The sequence below is a fragment of the Perca flavescens genome, chromosome 11, assembly GCF_004354835.1.
Source record: "Perca flavescens isolate YP-PL-M2 chromosome 11, PFLA_1.0, whole genome shotgun sequence".
In the NCBI taxonomy this organism is placed as follows: Eukaryota; Metazoa; Chordata; class Actinopteri; order Perciformes; family Percidae; genus Perca; species Perca flavescens.
Window position 1 is genome coordinate 20562311 of NC_041341.1, and position 11893 is coordinate 20574203.

Genomic DNA, 11893 nt, shown 5'->3' on the forward strand with positions numbered 1-11893 from the left:
TGTTGAAAGTTGGAGGAAGAAAAAAGTGTAGCAAGTTGCCTGTATTAGAGCTCCCCCTTCAGGTGCCATGGAGAACTATGTATCAAAAGACTCCACGATGAGAAGCGGCAGCGTTACATTACAGTATGTCAACATTATTTAGCACCAGCATCGATAGATCATGAGCATGTATTGTGTAGACGTATTTTCTTTTCTTTTTTAAAATCTTTTTGACAATGACTCCACAATTATTTTGGTGGCAAAGATTTTGTGTCCAATGAAGTATGCAATTAAAATCCCCATTCTAATTATTCTTACTGTGTTGTATATTGCAAAATGTGCAGAAACATGAAAATTCATCTTCAATATTTACAGCTCACTGTACACTTACTATTGCACACTCACTGTATGTGCATAAGATTATTTGCGCAATTGTCATATGATCTTTATCATTATTATTTTTTCAGTCAATTGTCTCACTCTTCCTGGAGCTGAAGTTGTAAACCATGTGGAGCCACAAGTACTTTCAAAAACAAAACATCCACAATAACAGCCTACCACGTTTACGAAATGTATGAATCCCAAGTGGATAAGAAGCTGATTTTGTTTTAGATAAACCCATACAGGCTTTAGACGCACACATAAAAAAAACAGAATTGTCAAGTTCAGCTGCCTGATGTGCCTCCCCTCCACCTCCATGAACAATTCTGTATTTATAATGTCATCTTATCACGCTCCCCTTCAAGGCAGCAGCAAGTGCACTTATGCCTTTCTTTGTTAGGGTGAGTTGGCAATTTCCTGTGAGATGGAGCAACTGCAGGCAGCCCTTTTCTTTGATAATGTCTCTGACACCTGGACCAAACTGCTGTTTCCATCACTTTGCAGGCTGGAACAGGAGGAAAGGAACATGTCATAAGCCTCCTGCCACCCAGAGTCACTCACTGTGCATTTAACAGCACTCTCCTCACTACACTTTCCATGTTGTAGAGGTCAGAGCCAGAAGGGAGATGCTTTTGTGGAAAGTTGTCTTGCTGAGCTGCATCAAAAAAGTAGGAACAGTTTATATAACTGCTCATTTTACTATCAGAAACGCATTTATCCAATTATCTTGTATGTATTCCCTCTAATAACTCAGCTTTACATGGTGTACCACGGTATACTGTGTCACATTTGTACCATTTAAAGCTGGTTATTAAGCAGCAAGCCTGAAAGGGTGTTTATTACAGAGGCCTGACAGATTGATTCCAAATTATAATTAATCAGTTGATTTTGACCCGCAGATTGTGATTGTGCCCTGTGAGTTTCATTTATTCAGCTTTTCTTCTGGCTCTACTACAATCACCGTAGACCTGCAGGACTCTCAAGCAAATTAACAGTCTTCACGCTACCCTGCAGCCATAATGAAAATATCAGTCAATCAAAACCCATATTATGCTGTGAAATACTACCACATATCTTCAGACCTGCATACAAATAGAAACTGCAGAATAAGCGCTGAACCTGTTTTAGCTTTATGGCTGGCAGTAGATCAGTGACACAATATTTAAAAGCTGTGCTGCGCTGAGCACGTCCACCTGAAGCACCACTGTCCTGAGATTTTCTACTTTGTTGACGTGTGATAAAACTGATAATCTGGACATTAAGATGCTTTGGGGAAATCCAGGCTTTATTTCTGGAGGTAGGAGAGCAGGGCATGCTGGGATGTGGGGCCCATCTGCGACCTGTCTGCAGGTCTGGTGATGTATAGCTGTGGGCTGGACGGCCACAGTCAGGGCTGTGTGTTGCTGCTCAGTGTGCCATGGCACTCAGGGCACTTCAACCCCCAGTACCTCCTTACAGGTACCCCGCAGCCCGCCACCGCGCGCTACTCATTTACTGCTACACTGGTTTTCATAATTAGCGCCGCAAGGCCTCATTAAATCTGCTCTAATGAATAAATATTGTATTTCATAGCCTGATTACCAGATCAGCTCAATGCTTGAGCGTTGTAAACAATTACTTCCCTAAATATTCATCACCCCAAAGTGGATGATCATTGGTATTTAATACAGGACTAGTATTTTCAAGTGCATCTTTATTATACTAATAATAGTTTTTGAAATGTTCCTTTTGGTGGGGAAAAAGAGGAGTTGTTTAATAGAAGTTACAAAGTATTAGTATCATGTGCAGATGATTTGATGTATTAATGCAGTACAATACAAAAAACTGCGATAAATCCTACATTTACTTGTGTTTTTGTGTCAGAGACTGGATGGTCATTTTTAACCATTTACTATAATACTGGTGAATTTTATTATATAAGAAGGTTTTCTAAACACAATGTTCTACTCATATAAATGGGACTGGACATAATCTAACACAACACTGCAAATGTATCTAATGACCATTCATTTTGTATGCCTGGTAAAATATAACCAGGCATTCTTTTTATGAATTATTCTATTTTATTGTTTTGTTTCATTGTTGTGTCAACAGTTGTGTAATTAATACTAGATTTACAAACTTAATTATGAATAAAGAGCAATGAAGAAGACTACTTATTGCATTTGTAAATTGACACAATTATTTGATTACAAAACAAAACAACTTGAGCTACTTACAGTAGTTTGGTCACCGTCACTTTAGTCACTTACACACCCAAAGTCACTTAAAAGGGTAACTAAACAAATATAATTAAATTACTCAATCAATCAATTTGCCAATGACAAATTCAAACCTCAAAGGAATACTTTGACAATTAGGGAAATAAATTAATATTATTGATGAGATTTAGATGAGAAGAATGACAACACTCTCATTTGTGTCGTTTGAAAGTCACTGTGTAGGCGCCATTTTTTTTAAAGGCTTGCTGGTTAACTGTTTCCCCCTTACTGTAATACATCCATGGTTTTCCCCTTGCTTCCAGTCTTTATGCTAAGCTAAGCTAACCAGCGGCTGTTGGCCCTACACTACCTGTGATGGGCGTGCACAGGACAGCAGTACCCCGCTGTCGCGACCCATGGTGGTGAGAGCGTAACCAGGTCATCCCGGTAAGTGTGAGCTAACCCCCATTAAAGTAACACTATTAGCTCTGTCAGCATTGTTGCCATTGTTAGCACTGCTAGCCGGCACCATTTTGGCTCAGCCACCTCTATGTTTGCTTGTGACATCAAAGTGAGAGCCATGTTCAGACAATCCCGGTCCAGACTCTGAATGTTGAATTCAGCACCTTTAATGTAATTGTAATGCACGAGAGGCTCACATTGGGGCTAGGAGGTATTAGCTAACCTTTGACTGTGAACACCACCCATATCATATATCAAGGAGGAGAAACATGACAGGTAAAGAAAAGTGTGTGTGTGTGTGTGTGTGTGTGTGTGCATGCATTCACTATTGTACCATTTTACCATTGCTGAAACAGTAGTATTACATTGTTTGTGGTTATCCTGCATCATAAATGGCACAGCATGCATTAAGTCTGATGAAGTGATGTTATGTTTTGTGTGTAAAATCTTGTGTGAATTCAAAGTCACCATAGTACTGGACCATGTATGCAGACCTGACCCGGAGGACAAATGGATTGGTGAGTCATGGTGAGGGTGTAAAGGTCCCTTTGCACATTTGTCAACCTGGGTGTGTAAGATGGAAAAGTCAATGTTCTGCAGACTAACCTCCCCACACACACCACAGCCACCGTAACTCCTGAACAGTGTTGGGCAAGTTACAAAATGTAATACATTATAGATTACTAGTTACTGTCATTTGAGAGTAATTAGTTATATTACAATATTACTGTCTCTGAATTGTAATGCGTTACACTACTTTTGCATTACTTTTGAGTTACTTTTACCAAAATAATAGCGGAAGTTTGACTTGGCAGCTAGCTTGTGAATTTCACCACCGGATCAATAAAGTCTCCTCTTTATCCACTTTGATACATCATAGATTATTCATAATATTTTGTATAATTAATATGGACATGCAAAGTAACTAAAGCTATAAAAAAATAGATAAGTAAAACGTACAATATATAAGTAGGAGAAAATGACAATACTCAATTAAAAGTATCTTATGGTTGTATTGAAGTACGGCATTGTTGTAAAATGTTTGTTTAAAGCATTTGAATAAGAAATTCATGTTGTTTAGTTTAAAACAGTCTAAAGGAAATGGTCAATTATAGTTTGATTAAAACTAACTATTTACAGTACTTGATTTACAGCTATGTGAAACCTTATTTTTTTTAACAGTAATATAGTTTTACTGCGAACCGTCACAGGAAGTGCTTTTATTTTGAAGTAGCCTACACGGAAGTTGTCTGTTGTGTACTCTTGCTAGCTTACTAAGATGCAACATGTCCGTCAAGCTAAGTTGCTCACTTTCTTGTTTGTAAAACTGCAACTGTAATAATTATTACCGTTCATGACAGCAACATATTGAACAGTAAATGGTCACAGTAAAAGACAAGCGTTTTTGGTCGTAATTCGAAGCAGTTCCACTACAGGCAGAGTTACTCTCCACGGCTGATAAACTGCAATGATTTACGTGTAACCACTTAAACATTCATTCCCGACATGTTTAAATCTGTCAGCGGCTCGGACACACAGTTGTCCGAGCTGACGTACCGTCACCTGTTGGGACACAGATGTTATGAAATAATACGCACGCCTTTTTTTTTTTTTCTGTGAACAAATGCTTCGCGGTGTTGGGAAATTCTTAAAAAATGTTGCATTAAAATGCGTTGTAACTCGCGTTACTGAGATTGTAACGGGTAATAATCAGGCTTCAAAATTAACTTTTTCGTCCACCAGCTAAATGGCTAGTGAATGTTAAAATATTACCAGCCACTCAATATATTACAATTGGGTTTTTTGGCTAGTTAGTGAAGCAAATCTACCAGCCACTTGCATATTTCACCAGCATTTGGCTGGTAAACGGTGCTAATTTTGAACCCTGGTAATAATATTACCGAAATTTAATTAGTAATGCGTTATATTACTGCGTTACAGCAAAAAGGAATACATTACTGTAATTGCGTTACTTTTGTAACGCGTTACTCCCAACACTGCTCCTGAACTAGAAACAGAAATTGCTCTTACACAGAGTGAATCTTCCCAGAGTCACTGTGAAACCAAGACCACAATGGCATAAAGTCAGCCTACTCATTTGACTACTAAACACAATGACTATATATTATAATTTTATACTAATTGTATCTATGGCTAAACATCATAATAGCCCCCCATATCCACATATAAGCTTCTGTGTCTCTTAATGGCTTTTTTCGACATACTATGCTATTACTGTTATCAACATAAATTCTTTATACTATGACAATTTTGGTCATACTATACTATGACTTCATCACTTTTTTCAACATACTATACTATGACCTTATTTGACATACAGTACTATACTTATACTTTTTAAGACATGCCATGCTATGACTTTCTAATGGCTTTTTTCGACTTACTATGTTATTACTGTTTTCAACACAAACTATTTGGTGACACACTGGCTCAGTGGTTAAAACTGCTGCTAACAAGCAACTGATGAGGAGTCACTGCAGACTCTCACCCAGGTTCAAATCCCAGTCCTTGCTGCCCTTTTTCATTAAGTTTTTACGACATACTATATACTGTGACTTTTTAATGGCTCTTTTCAACATACTATACTATGACTTTTTTTCAACATAAACAACTTTTTTCAATATACTATACTATGATTTATGTATTTATGTATAACATTTTATACTATGACTTTTTTAGCACTTTTTTCAACATACCATACTATGACTTTTTTCAACATACTATACTATGACTGATTCAAACATAACATTCTTTGGTGGCACAGTGGATAGCACTGCTCCAACAGCAAATCAGCAATTAGTCACTGCACTTCATGACGTTTTTTTCAAAATACTACACAAACTTTTTTTTTATTCATTTTTTTCAACATACTATACTATTAATTTTTAATGACTTTTTTCGACATACTATGCTATTACTGTTTTCCACAAAAACTCTTTGATGACACACTGGTTCAATGGTTAAAACTGCTGCCAGCAAGCCACCAACAAGTAGTCTCTGCAGACTCTCACAGCTAATGGGAATCCTATAATAAACTAAACTAAGCCATGCTTTGACTTTTTTCGACATTTCAAGCACAGCTACTCTTCCTATATCGAAAAATGTCATTGTATGGTATGTTGAAAAAAGTCATAGTATAATATGTCGAAAAAGTCATAGTATAGAATGTTACTTGTTTGTTGACAGCAGTTTAAACCACTAAGGCAGTGTGTCAATGAAGAATGTATGTCGAAAAAAGTAATAGCATAGTAAGTCGAAAAAGGCCATTGAAAAGTCATAGTATGGTATGTCGTAAAAAAATATAGGTATACAACCTGGGTGAGAGTCTGTAGTGACTACTTGTTGGTTTCCTGTTGGCAGCTGTTTTAACCACTGAGCCAGTGTGTCACCAAAGAATTTATATTAAGTTTAATTTATGTTATTTATACTAAGCAATTAAGGGCACAGCTAATGGAGATCCTATAATAAACTAAAATATGCTTTGAGTTTTTCGACATACTAGACTTTTTAATGGCTTTTTTTTGGACATACTATACAATGACTATTACTTTTTTCGAGAAACTATAATTTTTTTTCTCCAGTTCTATAGTTTTACTTTAACATACCATACTATGACTTTTTAAAAACTGTACTGCAGAGATGATAATTGGGGTACCAATTTAATTTCCGTCCAATATTTGAATGCTGAAACAATCGGATCGATAGAATAAACAACCGTTTATTGTGTTAGTCTTTTAACATGCAAAAACATGAACTTGTTTCCAACTTATGAACTTGAAATGGTCAATTTATCAAATGTTATTTGTTTGTGTAATACCTTTAGCTTGTTGTTGCTGTTGTAAATTGTAATTATTTGGCCTGTTCAAGCTGCACAGACAGTTCAGTCACGGGCCCATACAAGGAAAGTGTCAACTTTTCTTAAGGAATGCAATGTCACTGAATGTAGCATGCCAACTGTGGTGGAAAGGTTAATAAACTTCTTCACTCTCCTTAAGATCTTAAATCACCAGCCGCATTTAGGATTTCTCCTCCACGTTTTAATAACCGTAATTACAGCTGCCACTGTCTGGATCGAGTGATGGTCAAGTCAAAGGAAACTGATAACATGATTTTGCAGTGATTAACGCTTTAATGAAAATGTGCAGTTAACCAAATGAACACAAAGCAAGCATCACTATAACATATTCCCATCAACTGGTAAGCATTACTCGTGCTGTCAAGAGTGCAGTGCCTGATAAACACAAGCAGCAGTAATATAACCTCCACCTGCCATTACACTGAAGAATACAGCTCAACCGTTGATTATTTTGAAACAGTATCATATAATCAGTGTGTCCTAGTGCAGGTCGAATGAAGTACATTTGAAAGATGAGCGACACAAAGGTTAATTCCATGTCATTTTGTGTAGAGTATCGCACTTCTGAACAGAAAACGTAGGCCATAACTCTATTGCCACTTCAGTGGCACCTTCAACCATTCCTACTTAACAGTGTAAGGCAGAAAATGAGCCAAAGAGACTGGAGCAGAGCGAGAATGTGCTTTAACAGAATAAAATGATTTACAGGTATGAGATTCCCATTAGAGTGTGCTAATTGTTTCCACACCATTAGTGACAGTTATCTAATGAAGGATATTTAACCAGGCACTGTAGTATATCACACAGTTCCTTTCGGTTTAGAAGTGAGAGTCAGTGGACCCCAGAGTCTATGCCCTTTCCACCTGCACCTCCTCAGCAGCATGCAGATCATTGAATACTTTCCACAGGACACCCCAACTAAAGCAAACATTTTGTTTTGTTTTTACATTTACACTTTCAGCAGATTTACAAAAGGCTACCAACTTGTAAAAACACAAGCATAAATTTTCAACTAGGGAAAAAAAAAAAAAAAAAGCACAATGATGAATCCCTTGGATGCCAATTCATGTCAGAGTGGGCAGTGTAAAATCTGTACATTTAAAACAATGTAAAATACAGTAGATCTAATCAAGCCTGACTTTTTGCAGCAGGGAGATGATTCAGCTATAAAAAGGAATGTCTTTTACATGCTATGGGAATATGTACATCAATTGTCTTAAAAACATACACATAAGATCACACAGGTATGTTTGGACAAGTCAACAATTTAAGGTTGAGAAATTGTCCTAAACATGTTTTTTGTCCACTTTAGTTCACAATAAACAGAACAAGCAGGAAAATGTTAAACAAAAACAAAGCAACTAGCTGCATGTGCCTCTTTCCAGATGTCAGCTAATTCTAAATATTTTTGAAATTTCACAAACCGGAACAACAATAAGCACTGTCGTATAACGCTTGAAACACCATGAACAATATTTGGACTGGATAGGTAAAAATAGTCACAGAGCATGTCAGTCAGGTCCAGCTCCTTCCTCCACAATTCACTCGCTGTTTTCTTCCATCTCCTTTTTCAAGCTGCAATGAAGATTAAGACAATCTCCGTGTTAAAAACAGACATTTAAGTCTAAAACAACAACACACGTACACTTGTACTTTGCAATGCTCCAGTTACCTTTTAAGGTAAGCGTGCACATTATCAAATCCATGATATTTAGCCAGGTACACCAACACTCCTGTAGCACAGCGACCGTCTCGGGCCCGACAGAAGCTGCAGTTACAGATCCCTCTGCATGGCGGGCACCGCCACTCCTACCAGGAACAATGATTAAGAAGTCCGTCAGGGTTGCCCAACACACACATGATCAAATGTGAAACCTTGTACATTTTAGGTACTCACTGGATTCAGCAGAGCATCATGGACCTCCTCTCCGTAGCGGTTACGGAGACAGGGGCCGCAGAACTGACCCCTCACCCCCAAACACTCTGGATTACGGCAGTTGGTTTTGGTGTCGATTGTTTTCTGGCGGCACTGGTGGCAAGTGGACCCCTTAATATAAGAGAAACATGTTAACCTTCAGGCAAAGAGCTCCACTAGCAGATGCAGCCGCTCAAATCATATCAGCATTACAGTTAATGTGGGACCTACAGTGGAGCTGTTGTAGACTTTTTCCCGCACGTTGTGGCAGATGCTCTGCAGCTCCGCCTCTGTGATGTCATCCACAGGCCGCACTACGTGAGGGATGGCCTTGGTACCACTGAAGAAACGGCGACGGGGCTGCACGTGAAATAAATGTAGTTAATGCCTGTACTTCATATAAGGAGGATTTGATGAAACGTGAACAGTGACGAGACATGCAGACAGCTTGTGATGCGACTTACAGGCTCATCATAGTCCTCACTGTAGCGGCTTTTGCGAACCAGACTAAACTTGTCCTCGGGCTCTTCCTCTGGAGTTGGGCTGGGGGGCCCGTCCACCAGTGAGCGGGAACGTGTGTGGGGACGAGACAAACGCTCTGGGTTTCTCCTACAAGCTCTTGGAGTTCCTGTTGCCCGCCGAGGTGCTTGTCGAGGCTAAAGTTCAAATAGTACCAATTAATACAGAGCACTGATAAGCACTATGTTCCATGGTGAGATGTGTAATAACAAATAGTCAGGTTAAAGTACCGTAGTGGATGCAGACATTGCCATCCGTCTTGGGAAGAGGCCGGGTACTTTGTTCAGCTCTGCCATGAGCTTTTGCAGCTAAAAAAAATAATTATGAATGAATGGACAAGGAAAAACAACAACAACGGAGGCTTTTCTAGTCAAAGTTCAGTTCATAGCACCAAATGCTGCAAGTCATTAGTGTGAAATAAATAGAGCAAGTTGTACCATTTCTTTGTTCTCCTTAATATTCAGGGCTCTCTTGTGCATGAAGTTCTCCTCTTCCTCAGAGTCAGAGTGTTCTACTTTAATTTGAGGGAATGGTTCGGATGCAGGCCTTTTCTTGCCCGTCTTCTTGGTGGGGAATGTCATGGCAACCTTCAGGACGGTGGACCTGCGGCCACGTTTCGGAGGTTCAGAGTCTACTTTCTAAGAGAAAGTAGAATTAATGATTAGATGAAACTTTCATGGTGTCTGATGAAGTTCTGAAATACGTTCCAATTGCATTTCTTCCAAGATCGTACCATGGCTTTCATCTGGCTGTTGATCTCACTCTCCTCAAACCCGCTGCATGTATCCTCCTCTGACGAAGCCTTAAACATCTTTGGTTTCTCTGCCATCCTCTGCCTCGTCTGTCTTAAGCTGTTCCTCTAAACACAGAAACAATCTTTAGTTGCAGATGGCTTTGCAAAGACCCCACACGTTCACAACCATTTTACAGGAATAGTAAGACTTTTTAGAGATTTTTATCGTTACCGTATTTGCAAAGCCTCCATCAGAGCCAAAGCTATCACAGCTGTCATCAGAGGAAGAGGAGGAAGTCTCCATGGAAACCAGAGGGACAGTGCGGAAGCTCCTTAAACTCATCCTGGTAGATGGAGCCTGTGCTGCCAGTTTCTGTAAATGATAACAGAAGTTAAGAAACCATGAGGGTTTTTTTTATAGCCCAGCTACAAAAACGCACAGGAAGGTTTCTGTGTCTATACAGCTTATCAAACTCGATTGTTAACTTTCCACCTGAGGATACCAGGTGACTGACTGACCTCTGAACAGTGTGGACACCAGAGTAACCAATCTGGGTGTTACAATTATAGGCACCAACTTCTGAATTAACATTTACACAGCCAACAGCTGGGTTTCTCAATTATCTCTAGGCATGCAATGGTTTACGGTAAGGCTAACGTTACTAGTAACGATTCATTTCATTATCAATTAATTAATTATTTGTGTAATCCTTTGTTCTATCAAATAAAAACATTTTTAACGTCTAAAGCCCAAGTCGACATGTCCACATTGACCGTTTTGTCCAAAACTCAAAAATAACATTCAGTTTAACGCGTCTATCATACAAAGCTTTAAAAAAAAAAACGATTAATGTTTTAATGTTTAAAAAGACAGAACGTTAGTTATTGTTTTTGCTTCAACTTTTACTCAAATAAAAGTGTTAATAGAATAACACTAATGTTCAGATCTAACTTTAGTTTAAGGGCCACAGCCCTGTTTAAAACCTAACGTTAACCAAATGTAACGCTAAGATAGGTCACGTTAACTGGATCGTGCATATTAACACGCTAGCATTAGTGTGCAAGTTAAGTTAACGTTACCTCCTTAACTTAAATACGAGTTACTTGCCCAATCTCTTAATCCTCAATATGATCACGTTTCGAGCCAGTGAACTTTGAAATGTTGAATAAGTTAACCATTGAAAGAAAAGTAGGATTTAAATTGTAAGGGATCATAACAAGATGTTTATTATCAAGAGGATAACAAAATACGACATTGCTGATAATGGTGCAAAATAAGAAATAGTTAGGCTGCTTTTCTTACCTTGGAGCGGGTGAACGGCATTTTTCTTTTAATAATCTTCGCACAAAAACTGAGACACAAACACACCGTGCAGCAGCTCGGCCGAGAACAATCAGGTCCTGCAGCTGCAGGCAGTTCCCTCGCTGTTCATTTCCCGCGCCACCGGAAAGTCCTGAAAGATATGTAAAATGTCGTCAGGTAGTAACAAATTTAATACACTTTTTGTAAGACGTGGGAGGCAAAATTCATAAGCGAAATTCGTAATCAAGATTTTAAAATGTGTTCAATATTTCTTTAGATAAGATATCTTCACACACGTATTTATGTATGAGGCATTTAGGGAATGAGAGCGGTGTATCTTCCATGTACTTTCCCGTGGCGCGAATTTTTTATTTGTGAATTTGCATGCAAGGCGGGTAAAATGTTGAGCTCTGTCCAACTTTGCAACTACTAAAGAGGCCATATTTAAAAGGTCATTTAGTTTTCAGACTAAAGTTCAGCAGTCATTTTGACGTTATAGTAGACAGGGCATAGTGAAGAAATA

The 11893-nt window shown here is 38.5% G+C and overlaps 1 protein-coding gene across 1 annotated transcript; it reads right to left on the reverse strand.

The window, feature by feature from the left end:
- Positions 1–7101: 7101 nt before the first annotated feature.
- cdca7a (cell division cycle associated 7a) lies at positions 7102–11515 on the reverse strand. Its single transcript, XM_028591356.1, has 10 exons — positions 11371–11515; positions 10300–10440; positions 10068–10193; positions 9772–9972; positions 9565–9642; positions 9280–9471; positions 9047–9175; positions 8798–8947; positions 8573–8709; positions 7102–8475 (listed from the first exon to the last, which is right to left on the reverse strand). The coding sequence occupies exons 1-10, from the start codon at positions 11389–11391 to the stop codon at positions 8442–8444; spliced, it is 1209 nt and encodes a 402-aa protein (XP_028447157.1). The 5' UTR covers positions 11392–11515; the 3' UTR covers positions 7102–8441.
- Between the last annotated feature and the right edge of the window lie 378 nt (positions 11516–11893).